The 27,537-nt window shown below is 56.8% G+C and overlaps 1 protein-coding gene across 1 annotated transcript; it reads left to right on the forward strand.

The window, feature by feature from the left end:
* Positions 1-338: 338 nt before the first annotated feature.
* Positions 339-27,537, forward strand: MMEL1 (membrane metalloendopeptidase like 1). Its single transcript, XM_035020262.1, has 23 exons — positions 339-778; positions 11,027-11,104; positions 11,795-11,854; positions 12,832-12,993; positions 13,263-13,343; positions 14,434-14,529; positions 14,926-15,044; positions 15,608-15,673; positions 17,019-17,153; positions 17,254-17,343; positions 20,617-20,753; positions 21,120-21,213; positions 22,488-22,616; positions 23,110-23,208; positions 23,601-23,684; positions 24,035-24,138; positions 24,415-24,473; positions 24,902-25,021; positions 25,897-26,030; positions 26,143-26,208; positions 26,777-26,872; positions 27,268-27,344; positions 27,438-27,537. Exons 1-23 carry the CDS (start codon positions 622-624, stop codon positions 27,535-27,537), a joined length of 2,343 nt encoding a protein of 780 aa, XP_034876153.1. The 5' UTR covers positions 339-621.

The raw sequence follows: 27,537 nt of genomic DNA on the forward strand, positions 1-27,537 counted from the left end.
AACGCAGGTCCTCCTGCTCTCCCCCCTGCCCACTCCTGGGCTCTAGGCAGGAAAGGTGGGCAGGGGGCCCAGTGGCCCACACCATCTCCCGGAGGGTTTTCCTGACCCGGCTCCCGGACCCCGTCCCCACCCCCTGGCGCTAGGGCCCCCGGCAGGCTCCGCTGCAGGAGCCCTTGGCAAGCACGGGAGCTGGGCTGGCTGGGTCCCTAGTGCCCACCTCCGGCTGTGAGCAGAGGGGTCGCTGGGCCTCCCCTCCAGAGAGCGGGCTCAGAGAAGCCGGCCTTGGGAAGAGGCTGCCACCATGGCCGGCACGCTGGGCACCCGCCCCCCCTCACCGGTGTCTCGGGCACTCAGAGACTCTGGCCCAGGGACAGTGCCGCCAGCCGGAGACACGGGCTGAGGGCCGGGTGTGGACTTGGCAATGGGAGAGGAGCCGCGAACGTCCTCAAAGGACCAGCACCTGCCCCCAGCCAGCGTCAGGCCTCCCCACCTCGGGCAGGGTCTCAGGGGCTCCACACACGTCTCCCCTACCCTGGTGGCCCCACCCTGGCCACACACAGCCCCTGCCCTTGGCCTTGGGGTTTCTCAGCTGTGCACTTTCCCCCGGCTAGAGACTTGGTGATGGGGAAGCCCGAAAGCCCAGTAGGGATGGTGGAGATTGCCGGCTGGTCGGGGCAGAAGCACCGAGGCTTCCTGGAGGGGGGGCTGCTGCTGCTGCTGGTGCTGGTGACCGGCGCCCTGGTGGCCCTGGGCCTCCTCTACGCGGCCCACAGCAGAGGTGAGTGAAGACGCCCCCGCCGCCCCCCCCCCCCCCAGGGCCTGCGTGCCTGCCCACCCTGACGAGCCCTGACGAGCCCGCCCTGTCAAATGGGGCAGGCGGGTCGGCCCTGGGCGCTGAGCGGCAGGGTGCCCGCAGCCCCTTCCAGGAGGCTCCGTCCAGGGCTGGCTGGCGCCCGCGGGCTCCTGCGGGACTCCCGAGGTGCAGGTGCCCCCCTCCCCTCCCGCGGGCAGCCACACCTCGCTCCGCAGTTCGCAGCCTGCCCGGGACGCCCCGCCCCCGCCCCTTCCCGCTGCTCACCGTGTGTCCGCGGCGCCTACCGGGCGGGAAGGCCCTGCTGGGATGCTCCTCCCCCGCCCCTGAAGGTCGCCGCCTCCCAGACCCGCTCCGCGTGTTGCAAGATGGTGGGAGGGGTCAGCCTGGGTCCCAGAGCGATGGGGGCGCGGCCAGGGCTGCTCTGCAGGGACACTGCCTCTTCTGCTCTCTCCCCTGCCCCACCCCCGCGTGGACGTGGAGGGGCTGTCCCCGTCTTGGGTCGGGGGCATGGCCGGGGCCCAGGTGCATGCAAGCTGCGCCCCCTGCTGCCCACGGGCACCACTTCAGGCATGGACGCCGGTGTTCACGGGGCACAGCTGCGGTGCGCTCCTCCCCAGGGCCGCGGCGGGCACAGGATTCAGGAGCGGCGCCCTCCTGGTACTCTCAGCAGCGGGGCACCACAGCCTGTGTCCCTAGAACATTCCCTCACTGGCTTGGCCAGGGCCATCTGCGCTGAGGTGGACCATCCATCCATTGCTGGGCGTCTCAGCCCAGGGCTGCTCCCAGCCTGTGCAGGTGCCCGGCCAGCTGCTTCGGTCTCTGGGTGTCCTGCAGGGTAGAGGGGCTCTGCTCCATGGGCAGGGGTCAGGGGAAGGACCGCTGGCTGCACAGAGAGCCTTGGGGAGCCCAGACCTCAAGGAGCCTTTGTTCAGGGCTCACTGGGCTGGAAACACCTTGGTTAGAGGCTTCCAGAGGACAGGGCTGGTCCCCTACCCCCACCCCAGCTGTGGGGTGCAAGAGGGCCCCTGTCTTCTCCCAGGTAATGCAGAGCAGCATGAACCACCAGATAGGAGGGACTCTCCCTACCCAGTCTGCCTTCTCCTTGTGGTCTCCTAAATACAAATGGGGTCTCTGCTGGGGCTCCTCAGTCAGAACCGCCATGCCCCACCTCCAGAAGTGACCCCCCCCCAAGCTGATCTCAGCCTCAGGCTCTGTTGAGTCTGTGGAAGGATTTATATGCAGTATTACCATTTATTTCTAAGCGCTTTCTCCTTTCCACTATGATTTTTTTCATTGATTCATGACTTATTTTGAAATCTTTTTTATTTTAAAATCCAGATGCATGGAGATCTTCCTAGTTACCCTTTTTTTTTTTTTGGTTTCTGCATTAACTGCATTGTTGTCAGAAGCCGTGGTTTATGGGATACTGATTCCTCGGTATTTACTGAATCGCTTCAGGACTAACACGTGGTCAGTGCTGCCAATAACCCGTGAGAGTTCGCGGAGGACGCCCAACCGTTAACTCTTAGATGAAGTCGGAGATACGGATACATCCCTTAGATCAGTCGAGTCTTCTGTCTGGGGTTTTCCTGTGTTAAGTCTTGTGCTAGAGAACTCCCGGTTTTCCCCGTAATCGTGCCAAGCAGCAATTTGCCGACTTTGAGACCATGTTGTTATGTGAATACAAATCTAGAATTAGCATGTCTTCCATGACCTATCATTGCATAGTGACCCTTTCTACCTTAATGCAGTTTGCCTAAAATTGTTTTGTCTGATACCAATCTAACTATTTGTGACCATTTGCTTAGCCTGTTTTCTCCCATTTTTCTTTCAAACGTTCTGTGTCTTTAGCTTTCGCTGTGTCTCTTGCAACAGTGCGTAGCTGGATTGGGGTCCTTGTCTCTTACCTGCGGCATTGAGTCTCTTTGCATTCACTATGATTACTGGAATGTCTGGTTTTTCTATTGTGTTCTTTTGTGCTTCTCGCACCTCTTTTTTCTCTCGTCTTACCACTATCATTTTGTTCTCTATTCTCCCTCAGCTAGCTTGCAAGTTTTCGAACACTGTCCTTTAAGGGGTTATCTTAGATTTTTTTGTTTTAATAGTTATTATTTTAAAAGTTATAGACAAACACTTTTCAGAACATCAAAAGTTTTTATAGAAATTACAGTGGGAGGCACAGCCCACCCTGGAATCCTGCTCCCATGAGCAGCGACAGCCACTGTCCAGCACAGAGGCCAGCAAACTGCGACCCATGTTTTGTAAATAAAGTTTTATTGGAACACAGCTGTGCCCATTTATTCATGTATTGTCTATGGGTATTTTCATGCTACAAGTTAAGGTGAATAGGTGAGACAGGGTCTGTATCTGGTCCATAAAGCCTAAAATATTGGTTACTTGGCCCTTTACAGAAAAATATTGCCAACCCTGGAACTGAAGTGTCCTCCTGTGTCTAAGCCTTGACTTTGAACCTTTTTTACTGTCACCGTGGGATGGTGAGGAGGTGTTATAAGGTTGTGGTGAACACCCAGGCATGGCTAGGCATACCAGCTCCCCCAAATCTACCTGCGTGACCTTGGCAGGTTTCCTTCACACCTCTGTGCCTCAGTTTCCCTACCTGTAAAATGGAACATAGCATAGCATATACATTAGAGGCTTACTTGAGGGCCCATGATTTAATACATCAATAACACTTAGAAAAATGTCTTTGTCTGTCATGTTGTTCATGATCAGATGTGATAGCAAAATAGTGGATTTTGTCATTTACCCACCACCAGGGCAGTTATTGACGTGCTGAAGGGAAGGCAGATTTAGCTCCCTACACCAGCCAGGCCCTGCCCTCCCAATATAGATGCGTCTTTGCTTTGGGGTAAAGCCACGGGTACCATTTACAATATTTCTCCTGAATATTATTCACAGCTGAGCTCTCTGCCAGTATCTGGTTTCCTCATCATTAATAGCTGCCTTGTTCAAGAGGTTTCCTTTCTTTCTGTCAAAAGATTTTATTACAAGCCTGTCTTTATCTATCTCAAATATCAACCTCTTGCTCCCTAAGATAGATTTTTAGTTAATTGTGGGATGCAGCTCGAGTGCAAAGTACTCATAGCTCACCAACAGTGCTTACTGTTAATTCCTGTCGATGTGAGCCTATTCAAAATGACATTTCTAGATCTTAAAGTTCTTTTCCTAACCTCTCTGATCTTTTCTCCAAATAATTCTTAAGAAGTGAGCAGCTTCTAATATCACACAAGTAGTTACACTTGCTGTCTCCTGTAAAAGGTTACAGGCCTGAATGAAAAAGTCCTTCCAACATAAAAATTGTATCTCAGTTCTTCTTACCCACCTGTGTGGTGACTGTCTCACTCCTCGGTCCTGTCAAAGGGGAGATGGTATCATCTCTGCTTAGAGGGGCTCATCACTCCCTGAAACTCTGTTTTCCTAGTTGCCCTCTGACCTCAGATCCTAGATGGGTCCAGAGAAATTGCGACATCTGTAGATTATCTGGATTTTCCTTGCTGTTGGGGTGGGAATGGCATTCTGTCATGGATTTTGACATTCTAAGCAGAAAGCAGAACTGTTCTACCTTAGATCTGTGTATGCATATTTAACTTAATAAAGTGTTCAGTGAATCAAGACCTCCATATTTCTTCCAAAAATACAAGCATTTAGAGCAGGTCAACTCTTCTCCTCCTCCACCCTGTCCATGTTATTGTGGGCAGCACTTGGTTTCTATCTTATTTTTATCTGCCGCACATAAGCAGCGTTATTTAATACAGTCGATGTTAATTTTGGATTTCCCACATCCTAATCAGTTTCTTTGCTCATCATTTTTCTTCCATCTCAGGTGGTCCTTATGAAATACTGTTTCTTCTCTCCAAAGTACATACTTTTGGAGGCTTCTATTCAAGATGTGATTTGTGGACCAGTAGTGTCAGCCTCACCTGGGAGCTTGTCAGAAATTCAGAGACTCAGGGCCTGCTTGGGGCCTGGATTAGAATCTGCACTGAATTCCCATGTTGTTCATCTGTGCTGAAGTTGAGGAGCACTGATTCAGGACGGTGTTTGCTGAACTTGCTGATAATCAGAATAACTGGGGGCAATTGTTAAAACTCCAGACCTTGGGCCCTGTCTCAGTCTGCTCAGGCCGCCATCACCGAACACTGTAGGCTGGAAGTTCAAGATCAAGGTGCCAGCCAAGTCATTTCCTGGGGAGGACTCTGTCTTCTGGGCTTGTAGTGACCACCTTCCCATTGTGTCCTCACATGGCGCTCAGTGTCTCACCTCTTCTTAGGATCAGGACCCTACCCTTGTGACCTCATTTAACCTTTGTCCCTCCTCACACAATCCCACTGGTGGTCAGGGCTTCAACTGTGAACTGGGTGGAGCCACAGTCAGTCCAGAACAGGCCTCCACCCTGGTGTGACCTAGAAATCTGTACAGGACGAGCCCATGAGGCGTCTCTCATGATCAGGCAGGTTTGGAGAGCACTGCTTTAAAAGTTTTTCACACTTATTTTTTGCTTATTTGAAAATAACTTCATTCAGTACCCATCCTTCATTAATAGTTTAACTGGTGAAATACATCTGAGCCTAATTCTCCCTTGGTGGCTTGAAGATTCTGTCTCACGGTCTGGCTTCCGTTGCCACTGTCCAGAAATCTGGGCCCATCTAAATCTGTGTTGTTCATTCTGCTTTGGAGAGGTTGTGATCCCCAAATCTCAGCCTTGACACCATGTATTTATTGTGGGAAGTTGTACATTATCTTTCTGAATATTGTGTCTCCCACATGGCCTCTCTTCTCCCGTTCTAAAATTCTGATTCCATGTGTCCTCGATCCTCCCCCCCTCCATCCTCTGTGTCTCTGGAGAGTTTCCCTCTCTGACTTTGTCCCACATTTTGGGTCAATTACTCTGAACTACATTCCAGCTCACTAAACCTCTCTTCACCTGTGTTCTTTCTGCAGAAATTCTTCCCCCCAAAAAACCTGCAATAACTTGGAACACATACACTTTAGAACACTGCCTTTTCTCATATATGAATTAAAATGTTGCTTGTGTTTTGCAAGATGTCAATTCTCCAAAAATATATCTGAATATTTCTGTACTGCAGTGCAGTCGAGGTTCAGATGAAACCCCATAATTAGAGTGGCATGCTCTCACTCAGGTTTCAATCAGCAAAGTAAACTGCAGCTCAGGGGAAAAAATCCATTTTGGATTTTTTTTTAATTTAATCTCAGTGGGGGTACCCGTGTGGATCAGTCGGTTGACCATCCAACTCTTGGTTTCAGCTCAGGTCATGATCTCAGGGTTGTGTGATCAAGCCCCGCACTGGACTCCATGCTGAGCACAGAGTCTGCTTGAGAGTCTTTCTCTCTCCCTCTCCCCCCTCTTCTGCTCCTCCCCCCATTCATGTGTGCTCTCTCTCTCTCTCTCTCTCTCAATCTCTCTAAAAAAATAAGTAAATGAAATCCTTAAAAAAATTTAATCTCAGCAACTACATTCTTTTGTGTTTCTAGAATTGACAATTTATTCTCTCAAAAACTGATTCTTTTTAAATGTTTCATGACCTGTTTTCAATGTTTTCTTTTGCTTCTTCAAACATACTTGGATTATTTTCTGCGCCAGTGAGGTATTGCTGCCTAACACACTGCCCGGGGATTAGAACAGCCCTCATTTACGGGGACATGCGGGCACACAGCCGTGCCGGGGGTCAGCTGACCCGGCTCAGGCTCGCAGGGCGACTCCGTTCCACATAAACTATACCCCCCACGAGCACCAGCAAGCAGGCCTGGGCAGGAAGGAGCCTCTCCCGGCACAAGTCTAAGAGGACAGTGGAAAGCACACAGGCCTCCTGGGGTCCAGACCCAGAGCAGGAATAGCGTCCCATAGCATCATTTCCTCCTCATTCTGAGGCCAAAGCAAGCTGTGCAGTCAACCCACAGACAAGAGAGGGAGAAGGTGTCCTCCAGCAAAGGCATGGGGCAGAGAGGAGTCGAGATTTGGGGTCCATCATGCCCTACACCTTTGGGATCGGAGAGTCCCCAGATAGAAAATCCTTGGAGATCATAGTTCTGTGTCTGTTTTGCACACCCGTGGAAGCTTGCCTTTGCATCAGCATGAATCCATGCTCACACTGGTTTCATCTGTGGGGACCCTGTGTCTCTCAGGCCGGGAAGTTGCCATCCAGAGAACATGTGTGTTTGTTTCCACCAAGCACCTGGGGAGGCCACCAGCCTGGGCCTGCTTAAAATAAGTGTCTCAGCTTGAGGTTTCCTTGGCCACATGGTCCTGTGAACTCGTACCCACAGCTGCATGACAACCAGCCCATGATCACGCGTTCTCCAGGGAGGAGGGCTATTTTCCACCCATCTAAGATTTCTGTGGCCTTCTTTTTTGAGAGAGAGATAGGAAGAAGAGACAGAGAGAGGGAACATAAATCATTCAAATCAAGGCCAACCTTTAGAAGAGCAAAAGTTACAGACAAAAATGTCAAAAAACTTTTTTTCCAAAATATTTTTTTAATGTAGTCTATGTGAAAATAATTCACATATTACAGAAGTTATGTGAGCAAATATAAAACAACAAAGAGTGGATTCTATGTCAGTTGGGTGTTAAGGAAAGCTGCTCCCGTCTGGAATTATGAAGGAGGAGAACATCCTTCTTGGGGTCTGTTTGCTGCCTTTCCTGTTGGTCCTTTTTTAGCATTAAAGTAAGCTTCATTTCTAGTCAACCTGTGAGTCAAAATGTCCTTACCGTTTTGTTTGCCAGTTAATAATTGGGGTGCCTGGGTGGCTCAGTCAGTTAAGTGTCCCACTCTTGATTTCAGCTCAGGTCATGATCTCAGGGTCATGAGATCGAGCCCCATGTCAGGTTCTGCACTGGGCATAGAGCCTGCTTAACATTCTCTCTCCCTCTCCCTCCGCTCCTCCCCCGCAATAATAATAATAATAATAATAATAATAATAATAATAATAAAGTCCCACAGGTCCTAGATCCTGTGTTCCAGTTGTTTTAAAAGTAATTTAAAACTTTCTTAGAACAGCTCTGGGTTCGCGGAACTATTACAAAGATAGTGCCGTGCACCATATGGGCCTCGCCAACTTTCCCTGTTAACCTTCTACTCTACTCACTAGGATACATTGTTGCAAGTAGTGAAGCAACATTGCTATCTAACTATTAACTAAGGTTATACTTTGTTCAGATTTCCTCTGTTCTTCCCTCATGCCTTGTTCTGTCCCAGGGTCCTACAGGATACCACATGACATTATTCATCAAATTTCCTTAGACTACTCTCGGCCGTGATGGTTTCTCAGCCTTCCCTTGTTTATGATCTTGACAGTTTTGAGGGGTCCTGGCTTCATATTTTGTAGAATGTCCCTCAGGTGGGACTTGTCTGATGTCTTTCTCATAATTGGACTGGGGTGATGTGTTTTGGGGAGGAAGCCCATAAATCAGGGGGACATACTTCCAGTGACTCTTCACCGTTGCTGACCACGATCACGTGACCTGAGCACGTAGCATTCATTAGGTTTCTCCACTTTCCTCCCACTTTCCATACTGTCCCCTTCAAAAGGAAGCCACCATGGGCATCCCACACCCAAGGGGTGGGGAGTTAGAATCCACGTCCATAGAGGTGGGGCACCTACATACACTATTTGGAATTCTGTATGGGGAATCTATTTCCCCCATTTATTTATTTATTCAATGATTTATTTATGTCGGCATGGACTCATGAATATTTATTTTATACTTTGGATTATAATCCAATACTAATTTATTTTGTTGTTCAAATTGTTCCAATTTAGGCCATTGGGGGCTCTGTCAGGTAGCTTCTGTGCCCCTCCAATCTACCCCCCATCACTGTAGCTTCGGGATATTGGAGGGGAGGGTAGCACTTTCTTGCTTTCTAGCTTTTTGAGATGTTCCAGGCTCATCTACCCCTTGTGCTCCCCCTGTTCTGTATCCACCACCCCTACTCTGCACCCCTGCCAAACACCTGGTGATCATTGTTTACCACCTCTGTGATTGCTCTTTCAAAATGTCATCTAATTGGAATCATGCTGTATGCAGGTTTTTCGGATGGCTTCTGCACTTAATAATATACTCATAGGATTTATCCATTCATCTCTTTGTGGCTTGATAGCTTACTTCTTTTTATAGCTCAATAATAATGCCATTGTATGGATGTAATACAGTTTACTTATTCATTCCTCCATTGAAGGACATCATGGTTGCTTCTAGTTTTTTGGAATTGCAGACAAAAAAGCTGCTATAAAATTCACATTCAGGTTTTTGTGTGGATGTAACTTTTTGAACCAGTTGGGGAAACACTTAGGAGTGGAGTTGCAGGATCATATTATAAGACTGTGTTTGGTTCTGTAAGAACCTCCCACACTGGCTTTCGGGGTGGCTGCACCATTTGGGGATTTGGGGATGTTTTCCTCTGTTCCGTCTGTTTTGTCTTTTTCCTTCGTGCCATGGTCTGGATCACCCATGTTGACATGGGTTCTTTCTTGTGCAGGTTCAATGTGTTGTGAAGCCTGTAAAACCAATCCTTCACTTCAGTTCTTTCTTACCATTTCCATTTCTCTGGTGACGTTCACCACATACCTACATCCGCTTCCCATCTTCTGTACCAGACCCTTTAACTGAATTATCATAACCACTAAAGATTTTGTCTGCTGACTGACATCTGGTCACCTGAGTCCACGTCTTTGGACTATCTTGGGTTTTTCTGATGATGGGTCACATTTATCTACTTCTTCTTGTGGGGTGATTTCTCTCGGCTGTCCTGCCCTGCCCGTGCCCTTGGGGGCGAGGGGAGGACCTGATTGTGGGTGTGCCATGTGGAACCCCATCCCTGGCGTGCCAGCTCACAGGCTCCTCCAGCTTCGAGCCCTGGCACCCAGGGGAAGGCTGCCGCAGGCCCCTCTCTCTGGGGAGGGCACCTCCCTGTCTGGAATCTGGCTCTGTAGATTTCCTGCCCATAGCTCTCTAACGGATCTCAGCAAACCCCCATGTTCTTGCATCTGCAGCTTGTTCTCCTCACTGGGAGGGAGCCACGGTTGCCTCCAACTTTCTTCGTCCTGATCAGAAGCAAAAATCCTTTCTCCTCCTCGTCACTGTCCCTGAGGGGGCAGCCCTTTGGGGTCTAAGGGCTAGTTCTTGTCCCAGGGCTCTGGGTTAATGAGCCTGACAAATACCCGTGGGACAGCCATGCCCTGGCACCCACGGACCACATCATTTCTGGTTGCGATCAGCACTGTTCTCCTGTGTCCACCGGGCTGGGGCTCCCTGAGGCAGGGCCAGGGTCGTACTCATATCTGAATCTTCAGGGCCTGGCACTGGGGCTGGCTTGTAATAACCAACAAACGTTGGACGGATGGATGAACAAAGGGTGGGTGGGGAGGGCAGCAGCAACAAGTGGGGGAGAAATGCCTCTGCCCACCCACCCCAGACCCCGTGTTTCATAAGCATTCCTTCCAACTCCCAAAGTTTGGGGAGCTCCCTGCACCCTCTGCAGTCTCTGACCTGCACAAGGCCCTGTTTCCTCCTTCCCGCCAGGTGTCCATGTGCCTCCCTAGTGGGGAAAATCAGCCACAAGCCAGGTCTGTAGGTAGCTAGGCCTGGCATGCCCTCTCCCTGGACCTGCCTCTCCCCTGTCCCTCCACATCCCCCTTCCCCACCCCCACTCCGGGTAGAATTGACAACCACCCGGAAGATCCCGAAGCTGACCAGACAATGCCCCCATCCTATGCAGAGGAGGGATGGAGGGAAGGTGGCCAGTGGGTCAGAAAGTGAAAGTAACATCCTTTCCTGGTAAATGAACCTGTTGTTCCTGCCTTGGTAGGACCCCAGGAACTGCCACCTTGCATGGTGTAGCCCATGATCCCAAGCTAGAAGAGGAAGTCAGAGGAGAAAGAGGTCCCGCCTCAGGAACCCTCTGGGCCCTGGCAGATAGGGGTGGGGCTGAGTGGGTTGGGTCTGGAGAGCAATGGGGTGGGCAAGCCCATGGGGCCCCTTCCCCCTCCCACTCAGAGATAAGTTCTGCTGGGTGACCCTGGTGACCAGGCCCGGCTACAGGGAGGCAGGCAGGCCCCAGAGCACCCTGGACCCCAGCACTGCAGGAAAATGCCAGGGCTGTCCCCAAGCAAGCCCCAAGGTGTCCCAGGAGGGGCTGGAGGCAGAGAGCTGAGTGCTGTGTTTCTCCCCAGGGAAGCAGCTGACACTCTTTCCTAGCCGGCTTTGCTTCTCAAAGGAAGAGAAGACCATTGTAAAACGAAAACCCCGAGGTAGCTTTGCCTTCCCTATCAAAATACAGCCCGAGCAGGTGGGCTGTAAACTGGGCCTCCTGTGGGCTGGGCAATTCATGGCAGCCTAGGGTGTGCAGCTGGGGAGTGGGGCCCTGCCCCGGGGCCCCCAGAGTCCCATAGAAAGACAGGACAGGGCAGGGATACAGCAACGAGCACCTGCTAGACACAGGATGTTCCCTGGGCTCCAGGAAGCCAGCATGAGTTACACTACCCCCCAGGCTTGGGGCGCCATCCCCAAGACCAGGCAGGCACACCTTTATACAACCAGCTAGTGCCAGATAGAGGGTTGGGGGGGCATAGTGTGCAGAGATGAACAACACAGGCAGGCTGCCTGGAGGAGGTGACGGGCGAGAACTGGCTGGCATACAGGCAGGAGGGCAGAATGGCCAGCTGCTGTCCTGGGGACCCAGGGCAGCTATGGGGGTCAGTGGAGGCAGAGGGTATAAAGAGGCTCCCAGGTCACAGCAGGGCTCAAGCCAGCATGAGGCTCACCCTCACTCAAGGCCCCAGTCCCGGGCCACCTAGGGAAGACTCAGCGCCCCAGGTTGGACTATCCCTGGGGGCTGGGGGTGGTTTGAAGCCTGGTCCCACCCGCCCCAGCAGACTGATGCTGCCTACACCCCGTCCCCCTCCACCTCCCCACTTGCTCACACCGCGTCTTGCCCACAGCCATCCAACGGCCCAAGGAGATGGGCGATATCTGCACCAGTCCGGGCTGTGTAATAGCAGGTAAGCCCCCTTCCCCGCACCTTCGACAGCCCTGCCTGGGGCGAGGGGGCTCCCGTGAGGCTGCCACAGGGCCCCTTGAGGCCAAGGGGAGCCACCTCAAGACGTGGCACAGGGGCTGGCAAGCAGAGCCTGGCCCCGCCTGCAGGTGGGACTTCTGTGGTGGGCAAAGAAAATAGGTGCACTTCTGCTTCCCATCCCCGTGCCCCCCAGGAAGCCGCCCTGCCCCTGCCGAGGCCCCCGTGATGGGGAGGAAGGTAGTGCTGGGCCTGGGTCTTCCTGCAGTTACAGAAAGAAAGGTCACATGAACGTACAAGTTTCCTTCCACGAATTTGTCTTAAAATTGGGGTCCATATGCTGCCATTTGCAGACTGAAAAGAGTGAAAATGGCCTGAAGAAATGCCGGTGAAAACTCAGAAATGAGACTTTTCTGCCCACATTGGGGGCATGGACAGGCATTCGAGCTGGTGCTTCCTGCCAGGCCCCAGCCAAGTGGGACAGAAGGCGAGGGAGGGTCCCAGGGTGGGGGGGCCACAGGGGGGAATCCAGCCTGGCTGTCTCAGCTGAGAGCCTTCAGCAGGGAACCCCGGACCCCACTGATGCTGCACACTCGGGGTGCTAGGGGCCAAGCCCTCTCCTCTAACAGCAGACAAACCCCAAGTGGTGGGTAAGAGCCCCCTCTCCCCCACAGACACACTGGCGAGTAAGGGGGCTCCAGGGGCAGGGCCCCCAGCAGAGCACCTCCTGGGAGCCCGGACTGCAGGCATCCCAGGTTTGCACATGAAGGGCAGAAAGGTCACGTGGTTTCAGGTCATGTGGCTAATAAGTCATAGCTGTAGAGCTTGAATCCAACCACGCCGAGCCTCGGGGAGGGTGACTGACACTCCCCAAGGGCACACAGCCATGATCGAATATCCAACTGTCCCTCGGCTGCCCATAACTGGGTGCCCCTCTCCCTCTCCACCCGTCTCCATGAGCAGCCGCCAGGATCCTCCAGAACATGGACCCATCCAGGGAACCCTGTGACGACTTCTACCAGTACGCTTGCGGAGGCTGGCTGCGGCGCCACGTGATCCCCGAGACCAACTCCCGATACAGCGTCTTTGACATCCTTCGAGATGAGCTGGAGGTCATCCTCAAAGGTGAGAGCAGCTGCGACCTTGGGGGTGGAGCTGGGGTGAGGCTCTGCGTCTGCCCCACTCTAGGGTGGCCATGGGGCCAGCGGGACGGGTTGCTGGGCCCTCTGGGGTCACAGGGCAGGGCACAGGGGAGGAGAACTCCCCTGGAATAAAGGCCCGGCAGGCGCAGAGGGACCACCTCTCACTGAATGGGGTCAGGGCACTGGGACCTTTGACCTGGCTCTCCCCACAGCCGCCTCAGGTCTCCGTCTAGCTTCCTCCTCTGCCCACAGGGGTGCTGGAGAATTCCACCACCAAGGACAGGCCAGCTGTGCAGAAGGCCAAGATGCTGTACCGCTCCTGCATGAACGAGAGTGAGTGGCAGAGGGCTGGCAGGAGGCTCTGGGACCCACAGCCCCTGCAGCACAGCATGGACTCATGCCAGAGGGGCTGTGCCCTCACCAGACCACTGGGTCAAGGCTCCCCTGGGGACATGGCCTTGCTACCAGCTGCCTGTGACCCTATCTATATCCTGACCCCAGCCTGGGGCCACCCCGTCCAGGCAGGAGGAAAATGGTGAGGGGCCCACCTAGAAGCCCCAGGGAAGGTGCATGAGCATGCACATGGACGTGTGTGTGTGTGCATGCACGTGGATATGTGTGTATGTGCATATGTGTTGTGTGTGCATGTGTACACGTGGACATGTGTGCATGCATGTGGATGTGCGTGTGCATGGACGTATGTGTGTGATGGACGTGTGTGTGCATGTGCATGCATGCACACGCACACTGTTAAAGAATTAGCACGACACTTGTGAAGGACGGTGAGGCAGACTTTATTCAGGGCGTTCTGATGGGTGCAGGGCCCACTGCAGTGGGATTTTCCACAGGGGAAAGAGCGGGGGGGATTTCTAGCCCAGGGGCAGGATGGGGTCGGTGGACAGAAGATTACTAGAAGGGGAAATTGGGTTGAGGGGGCTCTGGCTAAGCCAGCCTTATAGGACTGCTGCCGAAGGCAAGCCAGAGTGAGGGGACATCACCTGGCCAGCCCATAGGCCCCTGTGTCCCCACCTTCACCTTATTTGTGACAGAAGCTCCCAAGGTCCCTGTCAAACCATCGCTGCCCGGGGGAAGTTGTTCTGTCGGCCGTGATGCTGAGCTCCCCCACCCAGGCCAGAGCGCCCAGGGCCGCGCACGGGGCACCTCTTTGAGCACTCCTGGGCCGCAGGGCCTCCCTCAGGCTGGCTCACCCGGCACCCGATCGCCCGTCCCCCTCCCACGCCCATCTGCTTTCGCCGAGCCCCAGGCGCCTGTCACAGCCACATCCGTCAGGCCCCTCTGCATCCGGCGCCGCATTGGGTGACAGGGGCGGGGCTCGGCGCCGGGCGAGCGGCGTCCCCGCGGGCCTGTGGGAAGGTGCACACCCACTGCGCGTCTGGGCCAGTGACCCCTGCTCTCCTCTCAGGCGTGATAGAGAAACGAGACTCGCAGCCCCTGCTGGACATCCTGGAGGTGATGGGAGGCTGGCCGGTGACCATGGAGAAGTGGAACGAGAGCGTAGGTAAGGCCAGGGCCTGGCGGCGGCCTCGCCCAGCAGACAGGCCGACACCGCCTGGGGCTCCTGCAGCTGAGCCCTCCAGGCTCCTGCTGGCAAGTGTGTACCAGCTGCTGGTGGGCCCCCTTCCAGAGCCCTAGGGAGTCCTCACCTCCCCCCGCCGCACCCCGGGCTCAGGGGCACAGGCGGATGGCAGGCCCCACACGCGGGCCCTGCTGTTCCCTGGGCACGTTTTCGGGAAGCGGGTCCCTTGTGTCCCTCAGCCCCCGGGCACCCACAAGTGTGCTTGCCACCATGAGCGGGGCAGGGGTCTAGCAGGCTGGGACCCAGTGTCCGACGAGGGCCTGGCCTGGGACCCCCAGGAGCGCAGCCTGGCCCCAGCCTGAGGCGCTGACTCCCCAGGCCCCAGGTGGGAGCTGGAACAGCAGCTGGCTGTGATGAACACGCAGTTCAACAGGCGCGTCCTCATCGACCTCTTCATCTGGAACGACGACCAGAACTCCAGCCGCCACATCATCTACGTACGAGCCGTGCCGGGGGGCCGGGGTAGGCCGGGCCCCTCGTGCCTGGCTGGGGGCGCCTGCAGGGCAGTGGGGAGCTGGCCGGGGCCGGGGCTGGGGAGCGGGGGAACGCCGGGGGTGTCCCCAGAGCCCTGCTCCTGTCCACGTCCTGCTCGGGGGCACTGGCCGCCTGCGGAACCAGGTCCCGGTCAGGGGAGCCGGCCCGTGTGCCGAGCCGGTCCTCGGGGCCACCTGTCCGGGCCCCTGGCACCAGGACAGGAAGGCTGACCTCAGAGAGCCACCACTGGCCACAGCCAGGCCACACCACTCTGGGAGGGCGAGGGTGCCGTGAGGCCACCTCTCGGCCCGCCCTGCAGTCCGGCCCCTGCGGCCCTCCGCCCATCACTCGCAGAGCTGGGCTGGGACACCAGTGTCCACATACACACCAGCGTGTGCCCATCCTGGTGGAGCTCGTGTTTCCACTGGGCACAGTTCACGGGCAGTGGAGAGAGCTGCTGTCCTCGTCAGCCAGGCTGTGGGGATCCCCGGCTCCCTGCCCAGGTTCACACCCTCTGTGTCTCCAGATAGACCAGCCCACCTTGGGCATGCCATCCCGAGAGTACTATTTCAACGAGGGCAGCAACCAGAAGGTGAGTCAAGCGGGCCCCCAGGCCCCTCCCCCTGGCACTTCCTGCCTGCCCCTCTGCCCTGCCCGCCCACCCGTCACTTCAGGGCCCCCTGTGACCCGTTGACCCTCGCTGCCCACAGCTAGCCTCTGTGAGCGCCTGCAGGGGGCTCTGAGGCCTGTGGACAAGCTAAGCGTGGCCTTCGGCCTCATCAAAGGGACAGTCCCCAAACACCCTGCGCCTATATGGGGACAAGCTCAGCTCAGCCCATAGCCCCGAGGGTCACACCCCGCCTGCCTGTCCGGCAGTACAGGGCTGCGGTCCACACTGCTAGTCTGCTGTGGAAAGCCGGCTGGGATCTGAACCCAGGCCGCCGGAGCCCAGGCCTGCTCCCTTAACCATTCTGCTCCTGCCTCAAGGGAGGAGGGAGACGGGGAGCCAAACCCAGGCGAGCAGGGTAGAAGGTAGAGCCAGGGAGCGGTCTGTGACAGGTGGAAGCTGTGAAATGACCCACGGCGGGGAAGCAGCATGGTGGGCTCGCTGGTGGAGGCGGGCTATGCGCTAGGCTGTGATGGGTCCAGCCAGGAGAAAAGCAGGCGTGGCTGATGGAAGAGCCCGGGAGTGGGGCAGTGGAGTTGAGAGAACCAGACTGGGCCGCAGAGAGACACAGCATCTGGACGGGGTCATGCCCAGCAGTGTGAACCAGAGCTGGCAGCGACGGCCGAGCCTCAGGCTGGAAGAGGCGCCCCAGTGGCCCCTACCTGCTATGAGGGACGCCCCTCCAGGATGGGGCACGGAGAAAGTCCAGGAGGGGCGTCCATGCTCAAGACCCACTTCCTGACCCTCGGGCTGAGGCAAGCCTGGAGAAGGCAGCCTAGCCGACAGCCCAGGGCCGGCCCTGGACCTTTATTGAGCACCTGCTGTGTGCCCAGCACTTCACAGGCTGCCATCAGACGGACAGAATGGGTCTCTGGTCCTGTGGGAGCCCAGGGGCCTGGGGTGGCGCGCCTGAAAGGGGTGGGGCGGGGAGAGCAGCTCTGAGCCGGCTGGGCGTGGCCTCAGCGTGGAGCCGAGTGCGCAGGTGTGAGGACGCAGGTCCACCCCGCCTGCAGCTCGCACCTCCCATGCAGGCTTGTCCGGCAGTGTGAGCGGCAGCTGAGGCCCTGGCCCTGGCCTGGAGGGCGTGGACAGGCTGGAGTGCCCCATCCCAGTGCTCAGGGGCCCTGCCACCGCCTGCTGGCTGAGCTTGGCCCCACGAGCCTCCCGGGGGCCTGCTTCGTGTCATACGCCCACCCCCACCCCACAGAGAGCTCCATGGGAGCCAAGGTGGCCGAGGCCGCCAGACTCAGCTCTGCGTCCTTTGGCCCAGGTGCGGGAAGCCTACCTGCAGTTCATGATGTCGGTGGCCACCATGCTGCGGGCAGACATGAACCTCCCGGAGAACAGCTACCTGGTGCGGGAGGACATGGTGCAGGTGCTGGAGCTGGAGACGCAGCTGGCAAACGTGAGGCCGCGGCCTGGCGGGGGCGGGGGGGAAGGGGGGCAGGGGATGGGCCCCGGCTGCCCCCCACGGTCCCAGCGTGACCACCTGGCCCCCGGTGCAGGCCACGGCCCCCCAGGAGGAGAGGCACGATGTCACCACCCTGTACCATAGGATGAGCCTGGAGGACCTCCAGAACAAGTTTGGCCTGAAGGTGAGTCCCCGCCTCGGTCAGCTAAGCCTCGGAAATATACGCCCACGCACGCCCACCAGGGATGCTCTCACGCTGGGACAGCAGGTGCCGACTGGGCTGTCCAGGGCCACAGGGCCCCCCATCTATGAGGGGCCTGCAGCAATGAACCCACTCTTCTGAGCAGGAAACAAGCCTAGAGGGGTTGCTGATTAACCAGAGCCAGGGAGACCCCCACGCAGGGCACTCTGTCCCCAAGTCTGTCCCACGGATATGCCCACCCCAGACTGAAGGCTGCCCCACACCGCCGCACCCTCAGGCCCTCCCTCCCTGCTGGCCAGGATTTATGCTCAGGGGCTGGGGGCAGGGGAAGAGCCAGAGAGAGGGGAGCACCCCACCCAACCCCAAACTCGGCCGGCTGACCACCCTGAGCAGCCAGCCTGTCCAGCGGCCTCCCCATAGGAGGGGCAGAAGTGCAGTTCTAGCCACCGCCAACCTTACAGCCAAGGCCCAAGTCAAAAGGCAGAGAGGGTGGGCGAGGACAGAGCCAAAGTCAGAGGGCAGAGGGCCTGAGCAGGGATGGAGCCAAAGTCAGAGGGAGGAGAGGGCAGGCAGTAGGGATAGAAACCAAAGCTCCTAACTCCTGACCAGAAAATGCAAGTGTCTGGAGCCATAGAACAGAACCGGAAAATTCGGGGAGACTCCTGTCCAAGGCTCATGGCACCTGGTGTTCCAGAAGGCTCCATGGTCCCTGGATCCTGCTCTTTCCCTTGGCACTGGCTCCCAGTGGTGGCCTGCTGCGGCCACCCCCCTCAACCCATCCCAACAGCTGGCCCACCCCCCAGCGGGCACTTTGGGGGGCAGGCCCTATTCTGGCACTGGCCGCATCCGTGAACCGTGCAGGCTATCCCCACTTTGCACCCATGCTGCCATGCAGGCCGGGAGCGAGAAAGAGCGGGACCTGCAGGGTGTGTCAGAAAGCAGGGAGGGGGTGGGACAACGGCAGCCAGGAGTGGCCACACCATGCAGCTGATGTGCGAGAGAAGTCTTGGAGGAGGGGCCGTCTGGGACACGCAGCCCAAACGGGGGCAGCAAAGGCCCAGGTCCTGAGGCAGGAGCCGCAAGGCCGCTGGAGGGCAGATAAGGCCCGGGAGGTGACGGGGTGGACCGGGCCAGACCTCCAGGGCACTGGCCTTGATGCTGTGTGAGAGGGGCTTGGGGCACAGACTTGATTCACACTGAGGACCAGCCTGCAGCATGGCCCAGGCAGGACATGTGACAGGCGGGGACAAGTGTCAGCAGACGTGGCGAGAGGGTGGCTTCTGGATCTATTTGGAAGGTAGAGCCAGCAGGATTTGCAAATGTGCCAAGTGTGGGAAGTGAAGAAAGAGAACCCCGATGGCCTGCAGGCGCCATGCCATGGAGATGGCGCTGGAGCAGCCCCCGGGGAACATTCTGGAAGCCAGGCTTTGGGGCATTTGGTGCATGATGCTTTTATAATGCGTAGACTTGTCTCCACGTGAGCATGTGTGCACAGCCCTTACTCAGATCAGAACTGCTACGGACACCCCTCCACATGGCCCTTCCCCTGCCCTCCCCTGAAACAGCCACCACCCCGACTTCTCCCACCACAAGATTCGATCAGAACCAGACAAGTTGACTCACTTGCACGGGGCTTCTCTCGTCCTACGTTTTGTAGGTGAGACTACATCCCGCCGTCATTATACCCCCCATCTCACTGGGCATCAGGCAAGTTTTCACTCATCCTGACTGCTGTATGATCCATTCTGAGAACACACAACCATTACACCCCTGCTGTACTCTTGTTAGACTTCTGGGTCAGATCACATTCTGGACTCTTCTGAATAAGGTGGTCATGTTCATTCTAGTGCATGTCTTTTGGGGTGCACATGCATGCACTTCTGTTGGGTATCTACCTAGGAATGAGATGGCCAGGTCACAGAACACACATATGTTCAACTTTAGCAGATAACTCCAAAACTTTTCCCCTGAGTACAGAGTTGTTGTCCCCAACAGCAGTGTATGAAATGTCCTCTTAAGATGCCTTACATATCTTTCATCAGATTTATTATTAGCCATTTGGTTTTTTTATACTGTTATGAAGGGCCTCATTTTGTAACATATCTTTGTATTTTTTGTCGCTAGCATACAGAGATTCTGACCTCATACACAGCAATTTTACTCAGTGCACTTACTAGTTCTGATACTTTACCTGTAGGTCCTTTCAGAGTTTATGCACATGAAATCATGTCCTTTGTGAACAGTAAGTTTTATTTCTTCCCTTTCGAACTCTTACTGATTTTATTTCACTTACTTATCTTACTGAACTGGCAGGGACACTCAGCGCAGTGCTAATGTCATGATAGTGGACATCTTGTTTCCTTCCGAAGAGAAAAGCCTGCAACATTTCACCGTTTTTACATTTGCTGTGGACATGTTTGTTTCTGTTGTTGCTGCTGTTGTATGCAGAGTCCCTTCATCAGATTATTGAATTTACCTTCTATTTCTAGTCTGCTAAGAGTTTTTATTATGCACAGATGGTGAAATTTACTTTCTTTCTGCATCCATCAAAATTAAGATGTGATTTTCCTGCTTTATCACTTGTCACGGTGAATTATAGGATTCAATTTTCAAATGTTACACCAAACTTGAATTGCTTGAATAAATCAAATTTGACTGTGATGTATTATCCATTTTATATAGGTGTGGATAAATCCTAATTGCTAATGTTTTCCTTAGAATTTTTGTATCTGTGATCATAAATGAGACTAGCCTGTTACCTTCTTTCTTTGTAATATCCTTATTTTGGTATTAAGTTATTCTTGGCTTCCCAAATCCAATTGAGAAGAGTTTTCTCTTCCTCTTCTCTGGGAAATTTGAGTAGGATTGGCAGTATGCCTTCCTTAAATGTCAGATAGCATCCACTGGAATAGCCAGATGAGTCTGGAAATTTCTACGTGGGAATATGTCAAATTAAAGATCAGTTTATTACATACAAGACTGTATTTGCTACTCTTTGGTCATTTTGCTAAGTTGTGTTTGTTTTTTTTTTCAAGAATTTTTCCACCACACTGAAGTTTTTAAATACATTGGCATAATCTCTTGTCACAGTCTGTAGGCACTGTGCTAATGTCACCCACCCTTCCCCTGATTCTGATCATCTGTGCCTTCTCTCTTATTCTCTGAATATTCTTTGGTTAGAGCTGGATTTCTTGGATGCCCAGGAGCTGTGTCTACCTCTCTGTCTCTCTTTCTCCCCATGCCCTCTTTCTCCAGGGGTTTAACTGGACCCTCTTCATACAATCTGTGCTGTCCTCTGTCAAAATCAAACTGCTGCCAGATGAAGAAGTGGTGGTCTACGGCATCCCCTACCTCCAGAACCTTGAAGACATCATCGATGTCTACTCAGCCAGGTGAGGACCCAGAGAGGGTCCCCAGAGGCTTAAGCATCCTTGCCCCTTCCCCCCGCCCCTGCAGCTTCTCCTCACAGGAGAGGACCCCAGGGCATTTACTCTGGGAGTGAGGGACATGAGTGGGTAAATGTTAGTGGCCGACAGAGCCTTAGTGAGAGATATGAACCCTCCTTGAGGTATCTCAAGCACCCAGGAGCAGACAGGCTGTATCTGGGGTTGTCCTAGAGGCTTTCTCCACCACCCTGCTTGCGGTGAGCTCCCTGCTTGGCATAGAACCTGTTGACCAAGGGCCCATAAGCCAAATAATCTCTCTAGGCATATACCACTCACCTGTTCTATACCCCACCCTCTGCCTCCTGCCCACAGGACCATACAGAACTACCTGGTCTGGCGCCTGGTGTTGGATCGCATTAGCAGCCTGAGCCAGCGATTCAAGGATGCACGGACAAACTACCGCAAGGTGAGTGAGACCCCACAGAGGCAGCTCCTGCCCCTGCCCTGTCATTGATTCATTCAGTTTATGGTACTGAGCACCTGCTGTGGGCCAAACACCAAGGTCCACCCTGGGGTCAGAGCCATGAAAGAGGCTAATGAGGTACCTGCCCTCTTGGGGCAGCCGACAAACTGGAGATCTGCTCTTTCAAAAGCAACAAGTAGGACATCAGAGGAAGGGACAGGACAGAGAGAGCCTTTCTGTGAAGGTGACACTGGAGACCATGAGGAGAGAATGACTGAAACATGAGAAGACTGGGGCAGATTCTCAAGGCGGGGACACCCCAGGGCCACATGGGAGAAAGGAAGGAGATGAGGTCAGGGAGAGAGATGGGGGCCAGCAATCATGGGACTGATGCATGGATTCCACATGCCCTGAAAGCTGCTGAGGCTGTAGGAGTGGGACCCACAGTCTGGTGTCCTGCTTGTGTGGTCATGCTGACTGCTCTGGGGGTGGGGTGCAGTCAGGGCAGAGCAGGGGACCCACTGGGAAGCCCTGTGGTGTTGGTGGCTGTTCTGGGACAATGATCAGAGGGGGCGTGGAATCAGAGTGGAGACAGGTGCCATCATCCAGGTGGGGTGACAGGGTGGACCAGGGCATCAGCAGCAGATGGAGGTGCCTACAACAGAGAGTTGAGGTACAAATGGAGGAATGAGGGGCATGGGAGTCAGGGGGACTCTGTGGTTCTTCACTAGAGAAATGGGATGGGCAGAGGTCCTCCACAGCATCGGGAAAACATGGCAGAACCATTAGGGGCAAGTCGGGACCCCAGCTTGTCATGTTAGGTTGGAGACACTACTAACAAAGCCTCTCCACTTTAGTGATGGGAAAACCGGGGCCCGGAGAGCTGGTGGCTTGCAGCTGAGCTGGATATGGCCCCCCGGGACCTCCAGAGTCAACACCAGCCGGTGCTTTGGGGTGGGGCTGGAGTCCTTGAGGTCAGAATCCGGCCAGCCAGCCAGGCCAGGGTGGCAAGAACAGGGCACAAGGAGGCACTGAGGGCTGAGGAGGTCCCTGCCACTGCCCTGGGGTAAAGGTCCAACCCAGAGCCTGGGTCGGGAGCCCGCCCCTGAAAACTGCACCCTCGGTCCTGCCCACACCCATGGCCAGCCCTCAGAGGGGAGTCTGAGTTCATCCGTGTCCGCCACTGGCTCCTGGGCCCCTGAGGCCGAGGGCAGGGAAGCGGATGTTGGTAAAGGCAGCAATGAGTGAGCGAGTGAATGGCTGACCGGCCACCACAGATGCTGTACGGCACGACCGTGGAGGAGGTGCGCTGGCGGGAATGCGTCAGCTACGTCAATAGCAACATGGAGAGCGCTGTGGGCTCCCTCTACGTCAGGGAGGCCTTCCCCGGAGACAGCAAGGACGCGGTGGGTGCTCTGCGCTTGGACTGCTACGGCACCCCTGTCCAGGGCCCAGGGCCCAGGGCCCAGGGCCAGGAGCTTCCTCCCCACAGGGACGCTGGCCCACGGTGTGTGGGGGCCCAGGTCCCATCCCCACACCCCGCGTGGTGACTCCTGGCTCCTGGTGTGGGAACCCCGAGGGCCCCCCAGCCGCACGTGTGTGCTCAGTGGTTCTGAGAGCACACATTTGCCCATCCCCTCACATGGAGAGGCCAGAGGCCCCACCCCCAACCCTACAGATCTGCCTGGGAAAGGGGACAGGTCATACAGGCTGTGAGTCCAGGGATGGGCAGGCCCCAGGCCCACCCAGGAGAAAGACCTGCAGCCAGGACCCCTGTTCTGGTGGGGATCATTCCTCATCCCCAACCCCAATGCCACAGCAGGGACGGGGCTTTGGACCAGACCCTTGCAGAGACCCCAAAGCTGGTCATGCGGGACAAGGGTCATGCACTCCCCCCAGGTCAGAGAGCTCATCGACAAGGTGCGGGCGGTGTTCGTGGAGACCCTGGATGAGCTGGGCTGGATGGACGAGGTGTCCAAGAAGAAGGCCCAGGAGAAGGTGGGTGGGCGGATGGAGCCCCCAGGTCAGGGCTTCCTGCAGGGAGAGGGCAGCCCCAGCGTGGGGACGGGAGGGTGACCATCATCATACCCGCTTCAGAGATGAAGACACTGAGGCTGGGTGTGGCTTGCTCAGAAAGGGGCTGTGGGCAGAGGCAGGACCAGAAGCCAAGTCTGCGAGACCCCCTAGCACCCCTGGGAATGGGTGGGGGTGGCCATGGCCTCAGAGCAGAAGCCCCTCTGGGCCAGTGTGACAATTGGAAGCTGAGCCACTCCGCCCAGGGCTCGCCCCATCAGACCCCTGGCTGCCGGCCAGGCGGGCAGTGAAGCGAGGGGCAGAGCCAGGATTCCCACGGTGGGGCAGGCACAGACTGGCCCCAATGTCCTCCCTAGGCCATGAACATCCGGGAGCAGATTGGGTACCCAGACTACATCCTGGAGGAGAGAAATAAGCACCTGGACGAGGAGTACTCCAATGTGCGCCCCATCCCCGGCCCAGGGGCCCTCCAGAACCTCCCCTCTTCCTCACCCCAACCCGATCTGCCCCTGAACTAGCCCTGTGAACCGTAAGCCTTCAATGTCCTGGCAGGTGGCACTGGCACTAACTTGGCCCCCTCACTGGGTGGGCGGCTCCAGAGTTACCTGTTACAGACGGGGAGACTAAGGTTGCATAAATGCCCAGAGCCAGCAAGAGCACCCCCCACCCCCCATCTGCACCCAGAGCCTGTTGGCCTTGCGCAGGACTGCCTGGCCAGTCCCAAGACCAGTCCCCAGCCACTCTCTGTGCAGTTGCCTGCACACCCGAGGTGACCGCCCCTCTCCCATAGCTGAACTTCTCAGAGGACAAGTACTTTGAAAATGGTCTTCAGAACCTCAAGGCTGGGGCCCAGCGGAGCCTCAAGAAGCTGCGGGAGAAAGTGGACCAGAACCTGTGAGTGGGGACGGCACGTGGGAGCCAGTGGGCTGAGCGCAGGGCCAGCTGGGAGAGGCCACTCGGTCCGACTCAGAGCCCCGCTGTGCCTTCTGCTTTGGGGCCCAGGGCTCAGGGAGGATTCGGATCTTTGGTTTGCCCAGACCTCGCCCTGGCTGTGGGCAACGAGGGTCTCATGGCACAGCCACTTTGTGACCCTAAGTAAGGGTGGGCTTTGGTCAGCCAGCAGGGGGGGCCTGTCGGGAGGGCTCCAGGTGACCGGCCTGTTCATCACAGCTGGATCATCGGGGCAGCCGTGGTTAATGCGTTCTACTCCCCAAACCGAAACCAGATAGGTACGTTCGCCCCCTCGGTGACTGACCCCAGCCCCTCCAGCAGCCCCCACCCCTTCCTCCTAGGGGGCACCTCCAGCCTGTGCTCAGAAGGGGAGAACCTCTCCCCACCTGTAGGAACTCCACCCATCACCCCACCTGCGGGGACGTTCCTCTCCTTGTGAGCAGTGGGGCGAGGTCTTAGAGAATGGGGCCGCACACCCCTGTCCCAAGGCAGCAGAGAATGGTGGGAAGAGCGGGATCTGCTGCCCACTGGCCCTGGCCTCTTGGCTCCGGGGCCTCGACTTTCTTTTCTGTAACATGGGCCCGTTCAGAGCCCTGCCTCCTGGGCTGCGGGGTTCAATGGCAGGAGCCCCAGGGGTGCCCACCCCAACCTGGCACACAGAAGGTGCGCTCGCTCAGGGCCTGTTCCCCACCCCATCCCCGTGCAGTGTTCCCCGCTGGGATCCTGCAGCCTCCTTTCTTCAGCAAGGAGCAGCCACAGGCCTTGAACTTCGGGGGCATTGGGATGGTGATCGGGCATGAGATCACTCACGGCTTTGACGACAACGGTAGGGAAGCTGCGTGGGGGGTCAGAGCGACACCTCCAAGTCACACACCCACACACCCTCTGCCCTGAGCCACAGTCCTGGGAGGGGACTGTCCCTCCAGCCCCTTCCTGATTCAGATGGGGACACTGAGGCCCAGGGCATGGGAAGGACTTGCCAGGTCCCCAGGGGAGCGACGGTGGCAGGACAGGTCTTGAACGGTAGGCCCCGGTCAGGCCTCTTGCTCTACGCAGAGCCATGGAGGAGAGAGCACAAGGGCCTGACCCTGACTCCACCTCACTCGCTGGCCACTCTCCTCCCCTGGGCCTGTGACATGGTGACAGTGACGCCATTTCCCGTGTAGCTCTGAACCCACGGGTCCTGGCCTGGCCTGGAGTCTGGCCTGGTGTCATTCCAGGACGGCCAGCATCCTCCAGCCCAGGGATACACTGACCCGACCTTCCCACCTCCCAGCGTGGGCTGGGGACCCCTGCCCGGCTCTCGTGGCCTGTGACCACGCACACGGGCTCCAACTGCAATCCGGGAAGGCTGGCTTTCCCACGGGGCTCGACCACTGGGACCTTCTGAGGGCAGCCTCACGTCCCCCAGGACCATGTGCTCCCCAGACAGTTTGGATATCCCAACAAGGGTCATTAAACCCTGAGACCGGACACCCCAGGCCCTGACCTCGGGGGTGGCATGGGAGACCACCAAGCCCCTCTCCCAGGCCTGAGCAGCCCAGTGACATTGTGCTGACCCTTCAAGCAGGCCGGTGCCCTTCAGGGGCCCGCTCCCCGCTCACATGCGAGCTCTAGGTATTGGGGCTCCTGAAAGGATGTGCGGTGAGGCTGGCCCTGGGCAGGCAGGGCCATGTGGGCAGCCCACCTGTGCCCGCCCAGGCCGGAACTTCGACAAGAATGGCAACATGCTGGATTGGTGGAGCAACTTCTCGGCCCAGCACTTCCGGAAGCAGTCGGAGTGCATGATCCACCAGTACGGGAACTACTCCTGGGATCTGGCGGACAACGAGAATGTGAGCCAGCCATCAGCTATACCGCCACCCCCAGGGACCCGCACCCCAGCCCCGGCCCCTGGGGGAGGCAGGGCAGCCCAGGCCGCCCTGCCATCCCGGCTCCTGTGCGCAGGTGAACGGCTTCAGCACACTCGGGGAAAACATCGCCGACAACGGAGGGGTGCGGCAGGCATACAAGGTGGGTCCGAGCAGGGGCCCCTCAAGGACGGGCGGCTCGTTGAGGCAGAGACGGTGCCCCGCCCAAGCCGAGGCACACCCTGGATCCCTCCTCCATGGGTACTGGAAGGCAGCAGGGCCCCGGGTGGGCAGGTGGGCCGTGGGCGGGTGGGCACCTCCCCACATTTTACCCCGACCTTAGCAGAGCCTTCGACCTCTGGGGAAGCCACTGCCCATCTCCAAGTGAGACAGTGACATTCACCACGTACCCGCCGGCCTCGGCAGCACCCCTACACCTGCAGCCTCAGGCCCTGGGCCTCGGGAGCTCATTCTGGGTGGGTGCTGTGTGGCCGTCTGCCTGAGCCCAGACAGTGGAGTACTGAGATGACCACTGGGCAAGGCAGGTAGGAGTGACCGTCCCTGGGGGTGCTCAAAGGGCCTTAAGCTGCAGAGGCAGGACCTCCACCAGGAGTAGGCCATGGAGCCAGACCTCCATTCTCCTGGACCCAAGGACCCTGGAGTCCCTGTGGGCTGGTGTGACCCTGGGAGCGAGCACAGGCCTGGGCCCAGCACCTGTTTGGCACCTGCAGGCTTACCTAAAGTGGATGGCAGAAGGGGGCAAGGACCAGCAGCTGCCAGGACTGGAACTGAGCTATGACCAGCTGTTCTTTATCAACTACGCCCAGGTAGGAGCCCTAGTCCCCACCCCACCTGCTGCCGTGCCACCTGGGAACCCGTTGAAGGGCCTCCACTATGGGATGCTTCCAGGGGCGCAGTGAGCAGGCAAGCCAGGCAGAACCAGAACTTACCAGCCTGGAAAGCTTCTTAGAGAAAAAGGATGGCAAGGGGTTGGAGCCCGGGAGGATTCAGATGGAGCTGGGGCTCCCCTCCCCATACCCAAGAAGGGGCAGCCTGGGACAGGGGGGCCTCCCTTGTGCCTAGAAAGAAATGAGACCACACGCCTGTCCCGGCCACCCACGCCTGGATCCCCTCAGGGCCCCCCCTTATCCCTCCGTCCCATCCCCCGCCCCAGGCCCGCCCTTCCCCCAGTCCCGCAGCCACGCCCCTCGTGCGCCCACAGGTGTGGTGCGGGTCCTACCGGCCTGAGTTTGCGATCCAGTCCATCAAGACCGACGTCCACAGCCCCCTGAAGTACAGGCAAGTAGCCCCTGCCTCCTCCCCGCGGGCAGCCCCCCTCCCCCCACCCCGCGCACCCAGGGAAGCTGGTCAGGCCCCCCTGGTCGCCCTCAGGGTGCTGGGCTCGCTGCAGAACCTGGGGGCCTTTGCGGACGCCTTCCACTGCGCCGAGGGCACCCACATGCACCCGCACGAGCGCTGCCGCGTCTGGTAG

This window comes from Mirounga leonina, unplaced genomic scaffold, assembly GCF_011800145.1.
Source record: "Mirounga leonina isolate KUSES-001 unplaced genomic scaffold, KU_Mleo_1.0 Mir_173, whole genome shotgun sequence".
Lineage (NCBI taxonomy): Eukaryota > Metazoa > Chordata > Mammalia > Carnivora > Phocidae > Mirounga > Mirounga leonina.